The sequence below is a fragment of the Apis cerana genome, linkage group LG14 (genome assembly GCF_029169275.1).
Source record: "Apis cerana isolate GH-2021 linkage group LG14, AcerK_1.0, whole genome shotgun sequence".
NCBI lineage: Eukaryota > Metazoa > Arthropoda > Insecta > Hymenoptera > Apidae > Apis > Apis cerana.
Genome location: NC_083865.1, coordinates 8809377 through 8834533, shown reverse-complemented (window position 1 = coordinate 8834533; position 25157 = coordinate 8809377). Strand labels below are relative to the sequence as shown.

General features: G+C 30.0%; 5 protein-coding genes across 16 annotated transcripts in view; 2 read left to right on the top strand and 3 right to left on the bottom strand.

Moving 5' to 3' along the window:
* Positions 1–11314, bottom strand: part of LOC107998674 (ankyrin repeat and fibronectin type-III domain-containing protein 1) — a 98270-nt gene extending 86956 nt beyond the window's left edge. For 3 of the 4 annotated variants that reach the window (XM_062084582.1, XM_062084585.1, XM_062084584.1), the window contains exon 1: positions 9289–9599. In XM_062084582.1, the coding sequence (XP_061940566.1) occupies positions 9289–9291 (3 nt within the window). In that variant the 5' untranslated portion in view covers positions 9292–9599. Of the gene's footprint in view, positions 1–9288; positions 9600–11207 lie in introns of those variants that run through there. The other variant, XM_062084583.1, reaches the window with a different exon arrangement.
* A 1307-nt stretch (positions 11315–12621) lies between these two features.
* LOC107998679 (transcription factor MafG) lies at positions 12622–13755 on the top strand. Of its 2 annotated transcripts, none has more exons than XM_017058074.3 (3): positions 12622–12774; positions 12876–13060; positions 13331–13755. In XM_017058074.3, exons 2-3 carry the CDS (start codon positions 13028–13030, stop codon positions 13694–13696), a joined length of 399 nt encoding a protein of 132 aa, XP_016913563.1. In that variant the 5' UTR covers positions 12622–12774; positions 12876–13027; the 3' UTR covers positions 13697–13755. The 2 variants fall into 2 exon arrangements, with proteins under 2 accessions (XP_016913563.1, XP_016913564.1); XM_017058075.3 differs by having other exon boundaries at positions 12695–12774; positions 12863–13060.
* Positions 13259–15387, bottom strand: LOC107998678 (tRNA (cytosine(38)-C(5))-methyltransferase). Of its 2 annotated transcripts, XM_028667147.2 has the most exons (3): positions 15245–15387; positions 14568–15086; positions 13259–14483 (listed from the first exon to the last, which is right to left on the bottom strand). In XM_028667147.2, exons 1-3 carry the CDS (start codon positions 15297–15299, stop codon positions 14062–14064), a joined length of 996 nt encoding a protein of 331 aa, XP_028522948.1. In that variant the 5' UTR covers positions 15300–15387; the 3' UTR covers positions 13259–14061. The 2 variants fall into 2 exon arrangements, with proteins under 2 accessions (XP_028522948.1, XP_016913562.1); XM_017058073.3 differs by having other exon boundaries at positions 13259–15086.
* Positions 15388–15889: 502 nt separating this feature from the next.
* On the top strand, positions 15890–20698 carry LOC107998676 (protein CLEC16A homolog). Of its 7 annotated transcripts, none has more exons than XM_062084601.1 (14): positions 15890–16030; positions 16119–16247; positions 16338–16471; positions 16545–16693; positions 16945–17174; positions 17314–17506; positions 17579–18223; positions 18296–18416; positions 18485–18639; positions 18708–18869; positions 18960–19098; positions 19179–19482; positions 19549–19679; positions 19754–20698. In XM_062084601.1, exons 1-14 carry the CDS (start codon positions 15957–15959, stop codon positions 20203–20205), a joined length of 3018 nt encoding a protein of 1005 aa, XP_061940585.1. In that variant the 5' UTR covers positions 15890–15956; the 3' UTR covers positions 20206–20698. The 7 variants fall into 7 exon arrangements, with proteins under 7 accessions (XP_061940585.1, XP_061940587.1, XP_061940584.1 ...); XM_062084603.1 differs by having other exon boundaries at positions 19742–20698; XM_062084600.1 differs by having other exon boundaries at positions 18960–19104.
* On the bottom strand, positions 20471–25053 carry LOC107998677 (hepatocyte growth factor-regulated tyrosine kinase substrate). The gene is made up of 11 exons (XM_017058072.3): positions 24863–25053; positions 24707–24791; positions 24356–24431; positions 24095–24283; positions 23743–24017; positions 23592–23667; positions 23330–23509; positions 22447–22781; positions 22066–22379; positions 21700–21989; positions 20471–21569 (listed from the first exon to the last, which is right to left on the bottom strand). Exons 1-11 carry the CDS (start codon positions 24897–24899, stop codon positions 20958–20960), a joined length of 2469 nt encoding a protein of 822 aa, XP_016913561.1. The 5' UTR covers positions 24900–25053; the 3' UTR covers positions 20471–20957.
* Positions 25054–25157: the final 104 nt, after the last annotated feature.

Genomic DNA, 25157 nt, shown 5'->3' with positions numbered 1-25157 from the left:
GAATTCAAACTTTAATTCAGAAATGTGAACTATGAAAACTTGATGATAATTCTATAAAAAAAAAAAACAAAGGATTTAACGAAGAGTAATAATTCTATAGAAAGGGAGAGAGAGAGAGAGAAGGAGAATCGAGAAGGCGAAATTGCGATGTTCCGAAAAATATTCATCGGAGATTAAAATTTTTTAATAAATCAAAATCACGATTTTCCTACGAGACGACGAATCAACGCGTAATTAATGAACGTTCGAGTGAAAAAAATCAGAGAAAAATTTTAGAAAATTACGAAACAAATTTTCACGAACAAATAACTTCACTAGGAGAAATGAATTCCCATGTATACGTAACGCAACAATTAAAAAACAAATTAATTTTACGATTCTATTTTCTCGAAACGAGAAATCATGAAAGAAGTTATTTTCTTTTCAGTGATTTAATTGCCTTTTCGCGATGGAATTCATGAGCGGAGTGGTCCCGAACAAGGATCGCAGATTTGGAGAAGTTCGGTCAACATTCATCATAGCGACGTTGACTCGGCCCTCGACTCCAGGAGTCGAGGATTAACAACGAGGAACCGATCCAAACGGAAACTCTGATTCGCGAGTTATTTGCCCCTCGTAAAGCTACGTATCTTATCTCGTCGTTGCAAAAATTCGACACTTGTCCGATCATCGTTAAACTTTCTACTCTCACTCGATACGGTAACTTGTTTCATATATTCATGATCGAAAAAAAAAAATGTTCGAAACTTTTTGAAGCGCAAAAATTGAAGAGTAAAAAGTAATTTTCCGTTTGACACGGTGATACGGTACGAATTTCAAAGCAATAAGAGCCAGTTCGCGTTGCATCGAAAATTGATTGAAATATTTTTGACTCTCGCTGCATGTACGCCATTATATATACAGTGAAGAGACTTAAACCCGTTATGAAAGTATTAGCAAGAGGATTCGCGTGAAATTGAAGTACGAACGTGTCACGAGCCCTTTGAATTCCATCGCAACACGGAAATTAATCGACCCTGCCGATCGTTCCTATCCCCTTCGCTCAAATTTGCGTGAAGATTAATAAAGTTTAGAATTCGATTACTCCTGCGCGCCACTTAAACCATAATGGAATCCATCGAAAACGAGAAACTACGATTTCGAGGCCCGAAGCGAAAAAGCGAGATCGTCGGAAAATTTTCCACGAGTTTTGTTTCGAGAACGAAGATGTTTCGTGACGCGAGCGGAGAGCCACGACCAGAGCCACGATGGAATAATTAATTCGGCCGATGTCGCCTTAATTAACGCGGTCGCTTTGATCGATCGATCCGCAACAGGAAGCGGCGCAAAGCTCGAATTACTTAAATAATAATCGAATCGTTGCACCGCGGCCATAATCAATCGGTGGCGAATAATTCCAGGAATTTGCCGTGCCACTGAAAATTCTGAAGCAGAAGTGGGGAGGGGGGGTTGGATCCGGCCCAACGCGATCCCTCCAAACTATTCAGGACGAGTTTAATCGGCAACCTCGATCGAAATTAATGGAATCCCTCGGGACAGGACGGAGTATTTGGCCGCAAGAGGTAACATACGTCGTAACATTCCATGCAAGACGAGGAGGACGTCGGCTTATTCCGTAAGGGAAATTTCATCGTCTAAGACACGCTAGGGGATTCGGGGAAATCCCGGATGCAACGTGACAGAAATCAAAAGCAAATCCCTGGAAATTTTTCTCTCGACTACTAGCTACCACGCGAAATATTTTCTGGTTTCAGGAATAAGTATTGGATACATTATCGCGCGTACAAATTAATTCCATCTTTTTATTTTTAAATTCGAATATTTCCCGATAAATATATTTCAACGATATATTTGTGGAATAGTAAGTTTGGGAGTATATAATTTAAAAGAAAAAAAAAGGATATTTCACGAAATGTGCTAATGGAAATTTTCGAAATATGAAACTTTTAATGGAATCGGACGCGACATTGACTGCCTCATTTGAAGTTTTATCCAAATCCAGTTAGCCTATGTGCGAACGATAATTATTAAGTCGTCACGTTGTATTTTTCATTTTTTAATGAAGAAATTTTCACTTTATAATTGGCCAAGAATGTTATATCGATGAATAATTCCGTATTTCGCTCAAAGTCCGTGTATCCACAGCACGGAAATAGATCGCAATATCTCTTGTTAGCACTTTTAACGAGTTCGTTAATAAGAATTTTAATCGCGGGCGCTAATTAATTATTAACCAAGGTTGCGGCAATGCGAGGACGAAATTCGCGTATCCTATTCTCCATCCAAAAATTACAATAAAGATCGTAATTTAGTATCACGGATAACTGAAAACTTTCGAATCGATAATTCGAAGGGATCTCACGATTTACGACGGTTTAAAACTCAATTACTCAATCCCTCTCGTGACGCTATCGTAAATTTGAAAAAAAACCTTGTTATTCCAACTTGGCAGTAAAAAATTATTCCGCGAAATAAATTTTTCTTCTTTTCAAGAAGAAAAGAACAACTTTCCTCGTTTTGGAAAATTACAATTTGTTGAAAGTTGAAAGGATCTCGAGTTGTATTGTTTGTTATTCTTCTGGTCACCGGTTCCAACGATTGCATTTTCCTTCCGGTGGTGCACAAAGCCTTCGTTCAACAAATTCATGTGTTATATATTCAAGCACTCTGCAATTGCCAAACCATCTCAGAAATTTCACTTTTAACTCTTCCTTTTAGCTCTTCCATCCATTAACATACCACGAATCAAAGTTACACGTTGTGTAAAACAATGTCGGAGTGATGCGTGAAAAATATAAATGGATTCGCGTTACGAACGAAACATCGGTTTATTAAAAAGGGAAAAAAAAGCGAAGAATCTCGATCGTTTTAATTTCAAACTCGTTCGTTTTCCAATTCGAAATGCGATAGGTACGACTTGGTTTGCGCAGTTAACTCCTTTCGTCTATTTTTAGATGAATCGTAAACTTTTATGGATCGAAGGTGCGTGTGAAATATGTACGAGTGAAGAGAGAGAGAGAGAGAGAGAGAATGGAAGAGAAATATTCGCGAGATCCATCTCTCCATCCTTGGTACAGTTCTTTAATCAATGACTGCGATACGAGGGAACGAGAGACAGGTCGATAATCGTGAAGAAAATTCTCGATAATTTTCCTCGTATCCGGATAAACCGACTTATAAACCGATATTACCAACGATATTCTACCATTATTTTTATATTATACGATATTAATTTTTTTTATTACATTTTTATTACATTTATTTTTATTTATATTATACGATATTTCGAAATATGAAAGATCGACGTTAGAAACACCGATTATCACGGACGGGAAGGAAAAAATCCGTGAATCGGAGGTCTTACTACTTACGGCCCCAGTAGTAAAAGTCGATGGACGCGTGCAGGAAATTCTTTACAAGATAAAAGCACGCGACTAGAAATTTCACGTTTCACGTGGGAAAATAAGACGGAAAAACGAATGGGATAGGATTGGAGGATTGGAGATCTTTTATTTACGACGACACGTTCTCCTCTTATCACGGGAACGAACGAATATAAAACGGGGGACACGCGAGGAGAGGAGTTAAATTGCACAATCGTTCGTTTTTATCGCGGCAGGTTGGATCGAAGCCAATGTCGCAAACCGGATATACCTCTGCGGATTAATCCCAAACTTTTCGCGCTCCCGTGTCCCCCCTCCCGTCGACTCTTTGTGCAACCCTCCCTCCCGAAACCGTCCCCGAACAAATCTGCGACGCCTACGATCGCTGAAAAATTGCCATCGTCCCTCTTCGGCTAGTTTATTCGGTGCATCTTTTGACTCGCGACTTTGTCACCTTTACTCTGCGACCTCATCGATACGCGAGACCACGGCCGGCTAATTTTCCTCCGGGTTCGTTAAAATTATCGATTACAACATATTTGACACTTCTCGTCTCCGAGGGGCTCGTGCCTCGAGGGGTTTGCCAAGTTTTTTTTGCCAAGGTTCAAAGAAGGGCTTGAAAAAGAGCGCCCGAAGAAACGGGATCTTAATGAGAATCGTGTAACGAGGGGAGCGAGGAGAAAGGTGACCCCCTTTTTACGAATAATACATCGGGAGATTGGCTATGAACCGAAAGCTGGAACGAGAGAGATTGTTCTTTTCTCGTCTCTTGAAATATATATTTCAATCTGCTCGTTTAAATCTTTTAAACCTCTTTCTCGATGCTGCTCCTAGAGATGGGTGGAAATTATTGGGATTTTTTTTTAAAAAATTATTTTATAATTTTTAGATAATTTTTAGGCTCGTTCGAAAAATCAAAGTATCGTCGCGCTCACTCAGCATCCACTTTATTTCCATGTGGGAAGTTTCTAAACTAACCTACTTTACCAAGAATTCCTCGTTATCGAGCCAAACCGATCATCAAATTTAGCATGCTCCACTTTATCTCGTCCTTCGATCGCGAGAATTCGATTCTCGAATTGTTTTCGAAAGATCGAGTTTTTTTTCTTCCGATTCCATCGTATTTCTTTTTCTTTTTTCTTTTTTTCTTTCCTTTTTTTCTCCCCCTTTTACAGAGTCAATTAAGAAGTTCTTCAAGTAACACGATCCTCTCGTAAAACGATGGGAATCAAATCCCGTTTTAAATTTTAACACCGATCAAAGGCACTTGGAAACCTATTTGGGGAGAGATTTAGGGACGATAGTCGGAATCGCTTTGCTTTCCTTCCCCAACAGAATTTCAAGGGAGATCGCCGTGTTTTCCGAGTACGCAGTTTAGGAAGATCTAAACAGAGTCGAATCAAAGGCTTTTCGATGAAAATTGATTGTACTCGATAGGGAAACGATCCAATATGAGCGTTTCGAAATCCCGATGTGGGAAGATCTATCGGAAAAGATAGTGATTGAACAAATTCGGATATTTCAGAACGAAGAAATATCAAACAAATGGAACAAAATTGATCGATGCATCGTAACATCGATCATCGAAACTCGTGAAGTACACGTATATACGAAGAAGATATATTTAAGTTTTGTTGGCAAAAGATAAAGATAAAGAACCACTCGCTGGTTGAATCGTAGTTGCACATTTTCTCCATACGGTGTCAATGAAAACGAATAGACGCGTTTCTATTCGATTTCTTCCGCTAGTTTTTTGCAGGGGGAAGAGAAAACGCGAGATAAGAAAATCCGGTGAGTTGTTGGCGCGTTGCCAAACAGTAGGGACGATGTTCTTTGTTTGACAGGCTGTTTCATTTTCCGCTGACAGGTGGCTATTGAAAAATTTACGGCAATGGGCCGTGACACGGAAACAACAAAGAAGAAGATAACGATACGTCGCATCGTGCTGTGCTTGCAGCTAATTGAAATTCACAAAAGGGCGATGCTAATTGAAACAAAATCCCTGCGAATATTTATACAAAAGGAAGGGTAAAAGTTTTAAAGCGCGACGTCGTAATTTTGAGGAGGGATCGAAAAAGAACGCGCAAAATTCAAATGAAACGACTTTCGAATCGAAATTTCAATTTTACGTGGTAAATCACATTTATCGCTCGCGTCAAACTATTATCATTTGTCATCTCATCCACGTATCGCGAAAAATTGAAAGAAAAAGCTCTGAAACGAGTTCATCGTCCGTGACGGCGAAAAACAAATTTTCTCAAAATTCTGGAATTCTTGGTCGCGATCCAGCCACCCCTCCAGCCCAAACAATTCTCGTATTGTTATACGGTTCGCGCTATAGAAAATCGTCACGCCAAAGAAGCTTATACGATCCGCTCGTGCCAGATTCCAATTAATCGCAACGATGAAACCTTTAAATCGACCCTCCCTTATTCTGCATTATTTCTCCCTCGCGAAATGTTCATTCCCTCTCTCGCTCGTTCATCGTTTCATCGTGAAATCGCTGACTTTTCCACTCGCCACGGCTCGAATAAAATTTCCACGGCGAGAGGCCTCGCCCTCGAATTTTCAACCATCCACTGGCTATCGATCGGCACACGGACACCGCGATTATCCCGATACGACCGTCAAGAACCGGAGAAATTGCACAGAATCCCGACCGAGCAACGAGGAAAATTAAAAAATATTGGTGAACGAAAGCGGTCGAAACGATCTTCTCTTCGAGAATTCGAGAGCGTCTGTCGAACGGAAGGGAGGAAAAAAAAAATGCAATGACGCAGGAATAAATTGCTGATGATCGGTTGCAATCGATCTGGACCATGAACGAGGATTACTAGCTCGACGAAAAAAGATTGTTCTATTTTTCCGTGAGAAACGAAGGATAACTACTCGTATTTTCGCAAGAATATCTTGTTCCAATTATTTGAAATAAATTAGAGACGCGATGATAATAAAATAATCGAAAAGTGGTTTGAGGAAAGAAACACATCTTGTTACCCCTATCATTTCTTAATCCACCCAAAAATAATTAGCTTTATAGAATTGTAGAGCATAAGAGAGGGAGTATGCGTTATCACCACTTAAACACAGAAATTTCACGGAAAGACGCAAATTTGTTCTCCCATCGGGAATATCATTCACGAAGATAAAGTCCATCCTTAAACGGTCTATCTCATTTCCACGCGCACTATTTTAAGCTTTACGTTTCGCGTAACGGTGTCGTTCGTCCACGGTAACAATCGCCATTCTTGCGGGGATATCGCCAATTTCTGATCCTAATCCGGACGAATGTAATCGACCGGGAAAATTTTGTTTAATTTCCTTTTGACACGCGCACGATATCAACTTTCTCCCCGATTACTTTTCAGATTACTTTGGAACGAAACACGGAGGAGCGATTTTATAAAGATGAACGAATAACTTTTCCACTTTTAGCAGCACGATAGCGTAGGGACCTCACGAAATTTCATTAATAACGTGTCCAGGGAACTCACGCAGTGATTCCATTCATTTTTCTTCTCGAAATATTGAACAATTTACTTTATTTTAGAATAGAAGACCGATATTTGCGAGTGGAAATCTTGCTACGAGGAGGAATCTTGTCTGTGTCGCGAAAAATCCGCTCGCCGCAAAAATTCCTCGCCAAAAATGCCCCAAGATTTACGATTTCACCAAGATTTTTCGCGGTCCAAACCCAAAGAGACACGTTTGTGAACCGTCGCCGCGTCGTAGATGTTCGAAGAAGCGAGAGAATAATTTCGAGGATTTCGTTAGTCTGGGATTGCGATTTTTAACGATAAAGTTTTCAACGGATTATCGCACGGCTGGGAAAAACTGGGAACACACACTGCGTTTAATAAATTTCACGATTAAGTCATCTTCTAAATCTTCTAAATCTTTAAATCTTCAGATTTAACGTAATCCAATTATCCGTTTTTCGTCCAATGTTAAACTAAATCGATACGCGTTAAGAAGTTCGTGAGCTCGTAGAAAAATTGTCAAAGTAAAAATTATGGAAATCCAGAATCTTGATCGAGGATTCGTTGAGAAGAAGACACTTTTCTATGTTGGAAATATATGGATAAGAAACTGGAAGAGTTGTGTGAGAGACTGAAGTTAAAGAAACGGTGAAAAGAGACGTTTTTAGAATTAACGAGATTTCTTTAATCGGGAATACGGTTCGACGATTGAAACAAATCAGAGAAACGGGGTGAAAAAGAGAAATCGAGAATATTGTGACTCAACGGATAATTTTTCTTTCGGTAAATGCATTAATGAAAATTCCGAAATATTCGTAAATAAAACAACGAAATTATAAACGGATTGAATAAGAGAAATTTATTTGTATTAATTGAAAGTGGTGAAAAGTACAATTGATATTGTAACGAGGAGGAATAAATTTTAATTCTTTAAATTAAATACGGAAATATTGTTGGAAAAAATTATACTTTAAACTTCATGTTTGAAATTGTTAAAACTGCTTCAACGAAAAAGGAAACCGATGACAGAAGAAGATGAAGATAAATACGAGAAAATATTAAAAAATAACACTATCGATGAAGATAAGAAAGGATAATTAATAGAAGAAAACGAGGAACGTAAGAAATAAGACAAGACTCGACAAATTTAACGAAAGAAGAAAAAATATGAAAGGAAGTGCTTTGAAAATAAGTCTGTTTGTTATGAAATGATAATCCTGAATATTTTGTACAATTTTTAATATACACAAAAGGAAATGGAAACAAAGCATGTAACATACTTCGTTAGCTTTGTAAATTAATCGATCGAACGGATATCCAAATAAGTGGACATGTACAATTCATACAAAGAAACGAAAACGTTTATTGTTAGATTATCGTCGATAATTTTTCAAATTATTGTAACGAACGATATACGAAATTCGCATTTGGTCATTTATTCCATACTAATACTATTCAATTTATTGCAAGTTTGATGATGAAAGACTTTTGTTCGACGCTATTACTTTGTTTTCGACAGAAAAGAGAGGAAACTGTCGACAAAAAAACTTGTCGAGGAAATTTACGATGTGATAACACGTGAAAAGTTTCGCACACGAAGAAATTTCTGATCAATGAACATCAGATTGATTTATATATTTCCAAAGGTGTACGAATAATAAATAATAAATACTCTGAAAAGAATAAATAAATATATGACGATGATTCCTTCTTACAAAATGTAAACATATCAAATTGAAAAAAAAACCTTGAAACGCGTTCGAAAGATTTTCTGATTTCCTTTAAAATCGTATCGGACGAAAGATTGTTCTCAAGGTTACCGTTTCCTCTTTCATTTACACGATCAATCCGATTTACTATTAACACAATACTGACATAAATCAGGGCGGATGTTGTTTCTTAAATAATTCGATTCGAAAATGGGAGAGTGAGAATTGTTTAATCTCTAATCCGGAAACATCAATGAACACACACACACACACACAAACACAATCCTTTACATTTTGCGTTGGTCGAAATTCCTGGTAATGAAATATTTCACTTTTACTAATTTCATCGAATAATTCGATTTCATTTTCCGAGCAGTTCGACTTTTTAAATAAAATTACTCCCACATGTAAAACAACGCAAGGCAATTATTTGTGCAATGAAAATATGAAAAAATAGGAAAACGAGAAGAAAAAAGGACATCTTTTCCACATAGATAAATCATCTTATCTATACTGATAGAGAAAATTCCCAACCGTTCGATCGGCTATTTCTTTTTTTATAAATAAACACGATATTCCCAACCCTTGCCGTTCCCATACCGAACCGAATAAAATCATCCCTCGATCTCGAGCTTTCGGAAGCCGCGTGGCAATTTCTCCGCGAGCCAATTTCGAGGAATCTTTTTTTCTCATCGCGCACGTATTTATGATACAGACCATCAGTGTTGTCCGCGTGATAGACAGCAGGACATTTTTTGCAGTTTCGAGTTGCGACGTGTTCCTTTCGTCCCACGTAGTTCCCGGTGGTCCACGATCGGGATAGGGAAGAGAAAACGGCCACCCAAAACCCGTTTACTGCGATCGAGATTAATTTATCACGGTTTATTCGATAGATTTCTTCTCTAAAAGGGGGAGGACAAAAAAAAAGCGAGAAAAGATTCGTCGCGTGTCACGAATAAAAATTGTAGCACGTTTATTCAATGCGCGCGTCGCGATGCTCGGCCACCGACTGTCAGCTGCGTCGCGACGGAACGTCGGCGCGATGCCCGAACACGTCCGAGAACGACCGAGAACGTCGAAACGACGCCCGGTGTGTCGACGACGATAAACACGATAAGGAACACGTAAACTTCAAGGGCTATCGCGACCAACAAGTTTTAAGAACTTTAAGGAATCGTCATACTCATCGTCGACCGGGATTAACTCCTTAAAGGGGTCAACTGGGAAAATAAAAAATTAGGGGAAAGGGACAAGCGAAATAATTAAATTATTATATTTTGAAAATGAAATTTAATTCTTTGTTTACTCAATTAAATCATTATATTGAATTGGATTGGATTTGGATATAGATGAGTTTTTAGCTAATTTATCAAATTTCGTGGATATTCCGTTATCGAAAATGATCTCGGAACTTTGAAGAAATTTCAAAATGAATTTTCAAACTTAAGTGTCTTTGATTAATAATGACCGTACAGATCAAGATACTGTCTGGAATACTTGGTATATATTAATGAACTTGCAGTAATGAATAAGCTGTTTAATAGTAAGTACCATGATCTTCCAGAGTAATAACTTTAATTTAGATAATAATCAAACAATAGCTTCAATTATCTATTCATTATCTTATGTGTTATAATAATTATTCGTTATACCATATCAGTGAACTGATACATAACTAATCCTGTTTAAAGATCAAAGGAGTTATATTATAAATTAAATGAAATATCAAATTAAATTATAATTGATTCAATTAAGATGAATTATATATTTTTTAAACAAATTGCGTTACTATGAAAATCATCTTCAATTGAAATTACTTTATCAATTTACACGTACAAATTTTAAATTTATATTAATATTTTATAGAAATTTTTCCATTATTGTAATATCAATTAAATTTAGAATCAAATCAAAACATAAAAAAGATTTATCCTCATAAGTCTAGAGTTAAACTGTTGAGTTATAAATCTATCAAATAAATCTTTTCATTTATTGTAAATGCAAAATGAAATTTCTTAATAATATTCGTAGTATATATCTATCCTAAAAATTATAAATTTGTTCAAGATAAAAATTGTAAAAATGACTGAAGAACAAAAATTGATATTTACAATAATAAAATTATATTTCAAAATATATCTTTTCTTTCTATGATATCTTCTAAATTACATCTTTCATCCTTTTTTGTCATTTTAAGAAACGAATCCCTTTGCCCAATATGCTGCATTGGCATTTCTCCTAAGTTCTCTTAAGAAAATCGTATCTCTTCCAAAACACGACAAAAGCATTCACAAGTCGATCACTGCAGTTGTAAAGGGAAATAGGTAGACATTCGATTAACCGCAATGCGACAAATCATTGAATCAAAAAAAGAAAATCAAAACATATTTATATATGGAAAATATAAATGAGATTCATGTTGTTGTTGAACAAAGTCGATTAAAAATATTTTAACCAATTTTCTAAGCAAAAATATGAAAAAAGAAACAATAAGAATAATAAATAAAAATAATAAAAACTAAAAACTGATTTAAGAATCACTGCATAAAAAAACGTTTATTATGAAATTTATAAATATATTTCCTGAACACAATAATCCATTTATATTTTCACTTAATGAATATTTTTTTTCTTACCATCTATAGTGTCATATCTTTTTGTTCTTCTTCTCTTCTTTCTTTTGCTACCAGTCGTCATTTTTTCAGCTATTAAATTACTAAGAGATAATAATCATTCTCTGGATCTGAAATAGAAAAAAATAAAAAGTTAATAACTATTACTGCAATACTGATTTTTTCTTTCTTATATAATAAAAATAATAGTAATAAAAAAAAAAGATTAATGATTTGATGTATAATTTAATAATGTAATATAAATATATAATATATTTTATAGCATTTTAAAATGAAGATGTTTCACAATAAAGTATAATTTTTTCTAAATAAATTAAAAATTTAAATAATTTTTTTAAATGAATCATATATAGATTTTTCTTATTTTATTAAATTATTAATTAATATTATTAATATTATTCAAAATTGTATTAGATATAATCCATTATGAAACATGATACAAATTACAAATTAAATCTTACTTCAATTGTTTAAAATCTATATTTATAATATGAAATATTATAATATGAAATTTTAATCTAATTAATTATTCGCATTAGATTAAATTAATTTATTATAAATGTATTTTATTCGTATTAAATTGATTTTTACATTATTATATTATTCTTAACATTTTTGAAAATTCTAATTTTTCCTTTTTATTTTACAAATATATATTATTTTATTAATATTTGTATTTAGCTATTTATTTTCCATTTATTTTTCATTATGATTAATAATTCAATTATTATTACTAATTATTATACATTCAATTGTGTTTATTTAGTGAAAATTTATTTTATTTGTTATTTTAACTAATACGTAAAAATTCATGGATAACGCCAAAAATGTGATATGTAACATATTTTTATTATATATATTAAATTACTATTTTTACTATTTTATTTTACACGTATGCATTTATAAATAAAACTGTAAAAAATTTCACTATCTATTAATATTGAACCAACTAAATACTAATAAATATAAACAAAAAATAAAATTAATGTCATTGTAAAAAAATTTTGACAACATTTGAATGATTTAAAGACGCCATCTGCATTACTGAAACATCGGAAATACTACGCAAACATTTGAACAAAATTTAACGTTTCTAAAGACTTTGTATGTAATTATATATAAAATATAAATATTGCATAGTAACAATAAAACAAAAAAATAATTTAACAAAAGAATACAATATTTAAAAAATGTGAAATTAATTTTTTAACTTATAGTAAAAATTTTTAAAAAATGCAAACTTAATAAGAATACCATGACTGAACGTATATTATTTTCTTTTACTCACTCTTAATGATAAGAAATTAAAACTAAACACATGATTCATGTTAAATTTTTACAGTAAAGATTAATCATTATGATTCACAAAACCCGCCTTACTTGTGTTAAATCTATATATGTATAAACGAAAAGTAGCCCTCTATTGTGAAATACTATAACTCGAATAAAAGTATATAGATATATATATATTTCGCTTAATATCATGGTGCGCCATCTATACAATTCAAAATATGGACATAATGTGATTTCTTCAAAAATCAAATACGATTGCTTTATAATTTTCAATAACGTAAGGAAAATATAATTATATATTTTCAACGAAATATTAATACAATTTTCATAAATCTATATGAATATATAATAAATGAACGAAAAAGATTATGTTTTTAGAAAGATATCTACATCGTTCCAATGGATGAACTGACCAGCAACAGATTCTACGATGACTAAGCAAATTTTTCTTCAAAGCGTAAAAGCTAAAGTAAAATCAGAACTTTGGTGGTTTTTTGACATTGTAACTTGAAAAATTCCGTTAAAAAGAAATGTCCATGGATGGAAAACGATCTATAAAAATGGTACGTTGTTTTCCTGCATAATGCACAATTTTTTCTTATCAATGCATCATGTTTCTAAGTCTATCAATGACGTAGAAGAAAACAAAGTGTCATTTATAAATTCCTTGAAAAAAATATATTTTTTTATAATAATAATAAATTAAGAAACTAATTTTAATAATTATTACAAAACAAGAAATTTAAATAACATAAAATATCTAAAAATGTAAAAAATTTTTTTATTTCTTATTTTACATAATTAATAAAAAGATATGATCAATTTTTATATAGGATCCTCTATCACCTGGACCTTGTTTAGACATTAGCGATGATGAACTAGTAACTATATCAGTAAGAGATTTAAACAGGCAGCTGAAATTGCGTGGACTATCTAGAGAAGAAATAGTACGTATGAAGCAACGTAGACGAACATTAAAAAACAGAGGATATGCAGCTAGTTGTCGTATCAAAAGAATTGAGCAAAAAGATGAATTAGAATCAGAGAAAACACAAGAATATCGTGATATGGAAGCTATGCAGGAAGACAATAATCATATGAGAGAAGAAATTGAATCTTGGCATTCTAAATATCAAGCATTAAAAAAATTTGCTTTAGAAAAGAAGATTCACATTCCACCTGAATTAGAAACTATGTAAAATATTTATTTAAGTATTTTAAAATTTTGTATTGAAATAATAAAGATATTGAACAATTATTTACTAAATATATTATTTCTAAGAATTGATCAAAGTTGAAAATGAAATATAAGAATTATATAAAATATATAATTAACTATAAAATTGTAAATGCTAGATTGCAATATTTGCAATCAATTACAATAATTATAAATGATTTGTATTTATATTGAAGATTAAATATACTATATAGCATTTATTTATCTAATGTTTAATTTTTTTATAAATATTTTTAAATTATCAAGATTTTTTAATTCTGTTTTAAAATATAAAAAAATATTTTTTTTTAATTAGAAACATATATGAGATATATTTATATAAATATATTATGTAATCTTCCTCTCAGTATATAATAAAAATATTAATCTACTAACCACATATATGTTAATTGAATTTCCCAATAGTCTATATTTTTGTTTATCTGTTATATATTCTGGAAATGTGAATTCTTCAGGAAAACACATTAATCTAGATATTTCTCTAGGTGTAAAATAACGTAACATTAATTTTTCCAGAATTTTTGATACTTCTAATGATTGTCTTTCATACTTATTTGCTTCTGAAAATGCTTCTTTAATTGTTTTTTCTGAATATGGACAATATACAGAACCTGTCCCTTCTACATAGTGGCTATAAGCTTTTGTAAAGCAACAAGAACCATTACTTTGTGATGTTCGTATGTCCATTAACCAAACTCTTTTTTCCAACAATTTTTTAGGAATTAAATACTGTGATCCTTCAACATGCTCTAGAATATTTTCCAATGTATAACAATTTTTATCTGTTTTAGAATTTTGAGTATAGCTTTTTTCTGCTAATAAATTATATTTACTTTTAGGAAGAATTTTTAAAATAGAATCTGATAATTCAAAATTTAATATAGATTGATCAAAGCAAAATTCAAGATTATTTTTTTTTGCTAATAAATAATATCTATATCTGGTATTTGGAATACCAAATTGACAAGGGCTTAGAATTAATTCTTTATAATTAAATCCATTAGTATTTATGCATTTTAATATAGCATTTCTCATTTCAGACTTTTCAAATCCTTTTACATTTTCAAGGAGAATATATTTTAATGTTTTTATTTGAGGAATCAATGAAAGAACATGAAGCAATGAAGAAGATCTGTTATCCAACATATCTTTCTGAAGTCCTATTCTGGTGTAAGGTTGACATGGAGGACTCATTAATATAGTATCTATATTTAAATTATTTATCTCTTGTGCAGAAAGTGATTGAATATTACAATTCAAAAGTAATACATTTGGAAAATTATATTTATATATATTATTTGCAACAGTATTTATATCAACTGCTGCAACAATGTCACCTTTGATACCACTTTCTGAAAATAAAATTTTTTCTAATAATTATGTATTTTATTTAAAATATAATATTATTCATAATAATAAAAAATTTTAATTAAAAATTTTTTTTGAGGTTAAATTTCTTCAATAATATAAAGGTTAAATTTATTTAAAATATAATGATACAATAGTTTACCTTGAAGGGCATAATGCATTCCACCAATACCACTGTACAATTCCAATACTCTCATTATTTAAATATTTATATTAATTTTTTCAATATAAGAACTTTGATATCTCATTCCATGTCAACATAACTATATTGATATTTCCTCTTTATTTTTTCTATCTGTTTATTTATATTCACATTATCTATATAAAATTTAATAATATATTAATAATATATCATATTTTTTATAAATAAAAATTTTAACATTTCTAATAATAATAATAAGTGACATTAAACTAACCTAACATGTAGTTTCATGATTCACTGATTATTCAGTAATGGAGGGTAGGCTTCGTTTTGCGTCGCGTAAAATTGAAAGTACGTGATTATTATAATTTTAAAAACTGTTAATTGTGTAATTAAAAAAATGTATAAAAAATGTAAATACACTTTATATGAAATTATAGTAATTAATAATTAAAGCAAAAATAAAAATATAATAAAAAAGTAATTCTAACCTGAACCTGAATAATGTATTAAATTTTATTACCATTTCGACAATCATTTTAATGTTTATAAAAATTTTAAATAAACATTAAATAATTATAATTTTAATAACATAAACAAATGTCGGTAATATTTCTTTAACAAAAAAGAAAAAAGAAAAAAAAAGACAAGAAACAAAAGGAATATGAATTTAATGCAAGACACCACCCAAATGCAGTTGTATTGCTAAAAAATGTTTCGAAGTCGAAGCTGGTTTGGTGGAGGGCTGTGGAAGCCCAAGAATCCTCATTCTTTAGAACATCTTAAGTATGTATATATATACATATATATATATATATATGTATATATATAAACTATATGTAAACTTTTACTTTTTGTTTATTATTATATATAGATATTTATACCATGTTCTTTCAAAAAATCAAACAGTATCTGAAAATAATAGAGGCTTATTGGTAGAAACTCTTCGTTCTATAGCTGAAATTTTAATATGGGGTGATCAAAATGATAGCAGTGTATTTGAGTAAGTTCTTATAATACAGTTGCTATTTGATCATATAAATCATTAATAAATTTTTTGTATAATAAATAATAACTGAATATTCTTTATTAGTTTCTTTCTGGAAAAAAACATGCTTTCATTTTTTCTACGTATAATGAAGCAAAAATGTGGAAGCTATGTATGTGTTCAATTATTACAAACTTTAAACATTTTATTTGAAAATATACGTAATGAAACATCTTTATGTAAGTTTATAATCAAAATTATAAATTTGATTAATCACTTTTGATAAAATTTTAAAAAAATATATGTTTTCAGATTATTTACTAAGTAATAATCATGTAAACAGTATAATAGTGCACAAATTTGACTTCAGTGATGAAGAAGTGATGGCATATTATATCAGTTTTTTAAAGACTTTAAGCTTGAAGTTAAATGCGCATACCATACATTTTTTTTATAACGAGGTAAACGAGGTACACATGATAATCCTCTGTGTCTATTATTTCACTTTTGCTAATCTCATCATATTCATTAATTTTAATAATAATTTTTTACTATTTCTTCCCAATTTAATGTTATAATATCTATATGTATTTATAATTAATTTATTCATACTATGCTTTTTACTGTGATCATTTTCATTATCATCATCATTTAAATTCTGCACTTGGTATACAAAAAAGAATGTGTTTTAATTTCTGATTTTTTTTATCAGCACACAAATGATTTTCCATTATATACAGAAGCAATCAAATTTTTTAATCACTCAGAAGGAATGGTTCGTATAGCAGTGCGAACTTTAACATTAAATGTATATCGAGTAGAAGATGCTTCTATGTTAGCATTTATAAGAGATCGCACTGCTGCTCCCTATTTCAGCAATCTTGTATGGTTTATTGGTAATCATATTATAGAACTTGATACTTGTGTTAGAAATGATGCTGAGTAAGTTATTATTTAAAAAAAATATAATTAAATAATTGTAAGATATTTCATAATCTATATATATATATATATATATATACATATATATTTACATATATATTTTTATTACATATTATATATATATACATATATATTTCAGTCATCAAAGCCAAAATAGATTATCAGATTTAGTAGCAGAACATTTGGATCACTTGCATTATTTAAATGACATTCTTTGTTTAAATATATCTGATTTAAATAAAGTTTTATCAGAACATTTGCTTCATAAATTATTAGTTCCATTATATGTTTACTCACTTATGAAATACAAAAATCTTCTGTGCCAAAATCAGGTATGTTCTTAATTATATCTAGAATTATTTGATATGATAATAATTTAAATTTAATTTATTTATAATTCATAGGAAGAAAGAAAACATGTGAGCATTGTTGTAGCTTTGTTTTTACTCTCTCAAGTATTTCTAATAGTTTCTCATGGTCCTCTTGTACATACATTAGCAGCAGTAATGCTATTATCAGATTTAGAAACAATACAAACAGGTGCAAGTAAAGTACTTGAAATGTATGGTAATATTTCATCAGATAAGCCAATTGCTTTTTCACCACCAAAAGAAAGTTTGGAAAAATCTTTAGAAAATTTAAGTGAATCATTAACAATATCAGATGAACTTTGTGAAGATGAAAATAATTTAGAAAGAAAAGATAGTGAGAATGGAAGTGAAGAAGTTTTAGAAATAAATCATGCCAGTACATCATTTGATACTGCTTCATCAGGAGATATGCCTATACTTATGAGCCCAGAACAACAAGAAATAAGCATTCCAACTGAAGATTTAGAAGAAATCAAACACTTAAATGTTACTGATGAAGAAAAAGAACAAAGATTAGCATTAGAAAGTCCTTTAACACCTCATGCTCAAAAAAATGTAACTGAATCATTATCAAATAAGCCATTTTTAGAAACTATTTTAAATTCTTTATTTTGTACAGAAAATGATTATGCCGCTCTATTTGCATTATGTTTATTATATGCTCTAGCTAACAATCAAGTAGGTAAAATATTTTACAAATATTGTATGTAATAAGATTTTATTTTTGTTTTAATTAAATAAATTTTTAAGGGCATAGATCGTAAAACTTTGGATCCAATTTTATGCAATTCACAAAATTCAACGACGAATTCATATAATGAAATTTTAATAGATAGACTGATTCATATCATAACATTAAGTTGTCAAACAAGTGAGTCATTTTATAGAATGTTTATTCTAATTTTTTAAATAATAATCGACAAATAATATTTTTATTAGATGCAAGAGTGAGACTTGTTACTCTAGAATTGACAATTAAATTACTAATACAATTAGTAATGTCAGAAGGACAAAGCATGTTAAAAGATTCACATTTGGCAGCAATTCAAGCAGCCAAAGAACAAAGTACATCATTATTAAAAAATTTTTATAAGGTCTGTTATTAGAATTTTTTTTTCTGAAATATCAAAAATCATAAAAAAATATTTGATTTTATTTTTAGAGTGAAGATATATTTCTAGATATGTTTGAAGATGAATATAGTGAAATTCAAAAACGACCTTTGAATGTCGAATGGTTAATGATGGATAGTAATATTTTATTACCACCAACAGGAACTCCAATGACGGGTATCGAATTTACTAAAAGATTACCATGTGGAGATGTAAATATTTTGAAGATTAAATTTTTTATTTTATTATTAATATAATATGAGTTCTTAAACTAATAAGAAACAAAATTAACGTTTATATAGGTTGAAAGAGCAAGACGCGCTATAAGAGTATTCTTTTTAATAAGAGATTTATCATTGACTCTTAATATGGAAGCAGAAACACAATTGCCATTAACGAATCCAGCTAATTGTATTCAAGTTGATAATGTTCTTGATCTAAGTAAAAGTTACTTTGTTTTTTATATTCGAATTAAATATTCATTTATACAAATATTAAATTGCAATTATTTTTTTATATAGATAATAGCGACTTAATCGCATGTACAGTTGTATGGAAAGATGGCCAGAAAATTCGTCGTTTTCTCGTCATCGATGTAGTACAATTAATTCTCGTTGAACCTGATACTAGTAAACTCGGTTGGGGTGTAGCAAAATTGGTAGGATTTCTGCAAGATATCGAAGTCGCAGGTGACAAAGATGATTCTAGATGTTTACACTTAACAATTTATAAACCTTTAAGTAGTAGTACTGGCAATCGTGTTCCACTATTATCAACAAAATTCATTTTCGATGATCATATAAGATGTATGGCCGCGAAACAAAGGTAAGCTTATGTAATATAATGAATATTTGTTATATATTTTATTTTGTATTGATTTTTTTATTAAAGGCTAACAAAAGGACGAATAAAAGCAAGACAAAAGAAAATGACTCAAATTGCAAGATTGCTGGACATTCCTACAAGCATACCGCACGCTACAACACCACCAAATTATGCACTACGTGGTTTTCGACATGAACGTAAGAGATATTATTGCAAAAATAAATAAATTTGATAAAAGTTATAAAAATTAACATTTTAGTGTAATTTTCAGGATTAATAGGACGTGGTTCAAGATCGAAAGATCATCAACCGCGTCCAATGTTCACAGTAAATAAAGTTCCTGGATTTGCAGCACAAATGCGTAGAGAAAATATTACCAGACCTACTCCCGGTCTTTCATCGTCAACTTCAAAACGCAGCGATACTGTTTCAAATGAAAAAAGTCACGAAAATGGTTTACGATCTAGAGATAATTCACCAAAAATGCCAAGACCACGAAGTGAAGAAATTCCTTTAGAAGATATGCGGCTTCGAAAAGCATCTTTAACTTCTAATGGAATAAATATATCACATATATGCCAAGAAAAAAAAGATGGTCAAATTTCTGCTTGTTCTACTAATGGTGAGTCATCAACTGTGATTAGAAAACATTCTGAAGAAACATCATTCACCTGTCCACAAGAAGTGAAACCACGAAGAAAAGGTCAAGTGGAAACAATATGATTGGAAACAAAAATAAATTTAAAAAAAAAGCACGAAATTTTTTTTTATTAAATATTTTAAGAAAAAAAAAATAAAAATGTAAATGCAGTATTAAATTAAGAAAAAATGTTTGATTAATATAATAAAAAATTTTACTATAATTAAAAATTTTAAATATCTTGTATTTCGTAAATATGTTTCATTTTTCTTTTCTATAAGGAAAATAATATTTTAAAATTAATTTTATAAAAAAAAAGTGATATATATTTAGTAAAAAGTCAATATATAGGTGAAATTAGTTTTCTTCAGTTTTATGCTATGTAACATAAATATTTTGTACATACATTATATCTACATGCTTATACATAAAATGTATGTTTTTGTTATTTAAATATTATAATTATTCATCAGATAATATTCAACAATTATGCAACAAAAATCATATATTTAATTTGTGTATATATTATTGTTGGAAATTTCTATAACATAAAATAAACACCAATAATGAAATAAATATTTTCTTATTTTCATAAATATCATTCCGTATACTGTAAAATATTATTCATTATTACACAATCCAGAAAATCACTATTTTAGATTTCCCAATAGTGATTTTAAGTTTATATATTTTTTAATTCTATAAACAACATTTGAAAAATTTTATCATCAAATTGAAACAATTAATGCCAAATTAAGATTAAAATTGGTATGCAAAATGATTACCTTAAATGCATTTCTTATTATAAGTTAACTTGTATGCACAAGTTATTCATTCAATCAAAAGAAATTAATTCTGCTGTTTCTGGTTTCGAATCCTCTTTTACTTGGGAAGATTCATTTGATGCAGCTGGTAGAGAAGTTGGTGGTTGATATTGTAATTGTTGTCCTTGAGATACTGGAACTTGAGTTATACCTTGCATAGTTGGTACACCAGGTGCTTGAGAACCTTGTATTGGAGGATTCGATGTTAAAATCGAACCAGTTGTAGTTCCAGGTGGTATTTGAATTGTTGCTGATCCTTGAGATGAAATAGGTGTATTTGAAACGTGAGGTTGCATCGAAGATCCTTGAGGACCTGACATTGAAGACGATTGTTGAGATCCCATTTGCAGACCAACGACTTGTCCTGGAGGGCCGTGTGCTCCAGGTCCCATTTGTGCAGGTGATGGACCCATATGACTTTGTGGTATCTGAGGTATAGTATGAGGAATTTGATTTGGTGGTCCTGCCTGTGTAATTTGTGGACCCTGATGCGGCGGCATATGCACTGCTGTTGGTTGTGTTTGTGTCATATGACTGGGTGGAGGACCTTGTTGTGATGGAGGTCCCATTTGATGCCCACCTGTCTGCTGAAGTTGCGGTATGGGATTTGTAATTTGAGACATCTTCAAAAAAAAATATATAAAACAATTAAATAAAATATATGAATCAAAATATTTTTTAGAAATATTGAAAACAAATATATATAAATGTATTTATAATTATATATTTAAATATATTTAGAATTATACTAACCATTCCTGGTCCAGAAACAGAAACTCGACCCATCGCCTCATGTCCCTGGACAGAATCAGTTGGTTGCTCTTGATTTGTTATTGGTCCCATTACATGAGGTGGTATAGAATTCATTGGTGGTATATTATAACCTTGCATGGGATATTGTTTCATAGAAGGTTGCCCATATATAAATCCTTGATTAGTTGGCGACATAGGATTATAGTTAGTTCCTGGTGTTTGATACTGAACATGACGAACAGGTGAACCTTGAGATGGTCCAATAAAACCAGAAACTGCTTGATAACCACCTAAATCATATTTAATGTATAAATAAAAATTATTTCATATTTAGTTCAATTTACTTTATTGAACTTATATGTATACCCATTATATATTGTTGCTTTTGTTGTTCTTGTCTCATTTGCATTTCTCTTTCTTGTTCTTGAATTTTTTGTAAAGCAAGCTGACGTTGATATTGCAAATATTCTTGTTTTTTCTTTCTCATAATTGCCAATTTTTGAGCCATCAACATTTGTCTTTGCCTTTCAGCTTCTTCTGCTTGTCTTCGTAATTTTTCTCTATGTTCCTCTCGTAAAGCATCTAAAGCAGCTCTAGCATCTTTCATTTGTGTTAATTTATCCTGAAGACCTTCATAATATACTCTACTATCATCTTGTTCTTGAATGTATCTCAATAATCTAAAAAAATTTATAATATGATAAAATTTTGTACATATATAAATTAAAAATATTCTTTAAAACAAACCTGGAATGCATAGCAGTAATATTTAAAAACAAAGTTTGTACTGAACTATCATTAGCAATTGATCTTCCTCTTGATGAATTGCTTTTCATTCTATTAACAAAAATTTCAACTTGAGAACGTAAAGCATTAACAAATTCTTCCATTTGATTATCAACTTCTCCATTTTGTTGTTTTGTAATTATAACTTTTTGTGGCATTGGACTACTTATATTAGGAGCTGAAGGACTTGTAACATCTGCTCTGGAACTATGCTCTTCAAGTACACTTTGTCTCAGTTCCCAACGTTTACGATTCAAGTACTTAGCAAGTTCTGGATCAACTTCTGCTTCTTCTTGCTGAAAAATAAAATTTATAATACATTTACAATATATATAAAGTGTTTTTTTTTATCTCGCAAAATAAAAATATAGACTTAATAATAATATATAATATTTTAATAAAAATATTTTTATTAAAAAATTTTGCTTTGAAAAAAAAATATTATGTTGCAAATTATTTTTTTATAAGTTTTTTATAGTGAAAAAGATTTTAACATAAATAGAATCATAAAATTTCAGATTTTAGTAATCAATTTATCTGAATATTTTCTATAAAATATATTACTATTATTTATCTATTATCTTGTTTATTAATACTTATGTGTTCTATAAATTTTAACTAGAAAAAATAGCTAATAAAAAAAATTTTGTGTTTTCTATGTGTTAGTATGAAGATTATCCTACTGGACTAGAGTCAATTATAAATTATTATTATCAGATAATAGATTAAAATATTTTATAAATTGATATTTTAAATATAAATAATTAATAATTTTTTATAAGAATTTTGCGAGATAAAAAAAACATCCTATATATTTATTTTTTTTGTGTTTTTGTAAACAAACAGGTGATGGTGGTGGTGAAGATGTTCTCACAACACGTGTATTAGGAGGATTTATTTTTGTTGCACGGTTTCCTCTTTTTTTTTCTTTCTCTTGATGTTCTGCTTCACTTTGACTTAAAGCTATAGCAAGATTAAGTTCTTCTTCTTCTTGTAACTCAGCTGCTGTTTTTCTAGGAGGTACCTAATAAAATAGAATATTTTTATTTTATATACATCATTTTAATTTTCATTTTAATTTTTAATTTTTTTATGCAATTGCATACTTGCTGTTGTTGAGCTAAAGAACTGTTAAGATATTCAGCAGGTAAATCTGCTTCTTTAATTTGAGCTGTAGATGGTCTATAAAAATAAATGACATAATTGAAAACAAAATAAAAATTATAATATATTATAATAAAAATGTGAAAAACTTACTTATTAAGTTGTTCATAACATGCTTCACAAACTCTAACTTCCTTTTCAATTCCAAATTTAGGCAGTGTAGATACTTTACTTGAACACTGACTACAAAATACTTGACCACATGCTCTACAATGATGTTTTCTTTGTACCATTCCAAATGATACTCGACAACGATGACATACATCTCCATCTGCCCATGCTGGAGCAGTATCAGCAATAAACATAGCATCACTTTCTTTTAAAGTAGGAAATTTATGTCCTTCAGCTTTCATTATGTTAAGAGTATCCTAAATATTTTATTAATATTAATATTTTATATTATTAAAAATAAAATACAACATATAAGGATTTTTATTTAACATACTTGCACTGCTCTATATTTAGGACTATTACGAAATGCATGAGCCCAAGCTTGAATCAATTCTAAAGTTTTAAGTTTAACATTTTCATGTGTTGTTGTCTTTACTAATTCTTTAAGTTGTTCCATATATTGTTTGGTACCAATTTCATCATGTATCAATGTACCACAATTTTTAACACAAGATTCTAGAACCTTAATAACAAAACAACATGTTTCTAATATAAATAATAATTAATAAATAACAAAAATATTAAGTTTTCTTACCAATAAAGCAAATAAAGCTACATGTGGATTTGCATTTGTCATTTTCTTTTTTATAGCTGCGAGTGCTGCTTTTGGTCTGTATATGTAAAAATACATAATATATAAAATTTGATTTCTTTTTTATTAAATATCCATATAAAAATAATAAGATATTAATAATAATAATTAAATATTATTGTTATCATGATGAAAATATATATATAAAAAAACTAAGAAGGTTTAAATAATTTTGAATTTGAAAAATAACTTTAAAAATATATACATATGTTTTAAAACTAACATTATTGTTTCATCATTTCATATTAAAAAATAGTAAGGTTAGCTTTAGGTTAAATGATAATATTCACTTACTGTACGTCTCCTTGACGTATTAAATCACATATTTGGAGTATTGCTACCCAATCAGGTTCAAGATGCAAATGACTCGTTGCTTTATCTAACGAAAAAATTAAAAATATAATTTGACAATCGGACATTTTGTTCACTTGATAATGAAAAAAAATTTACCTAATAATTTATCAAAAGTAAGCGAACTACGAAACATTTTGCTCAAAAATAATTTTTATTTAGAATTTTCTTTAAATGCTTAAACTTTTCCGAATATTTTTGTATAACTGACAATTAACTCAATTTAACAACCACTACTTCGTACACAGCACTGCTGTTCTACTGACTGTAATATAGTAAAATATGAGTATTAATCACGTGATTTGTTCATATGCATGTAGATTATAATCGACCAATGCAATCGATTGTGCGAGAAACAAACGAGACAATCGATTTGATTTAATAAATTTTTAAA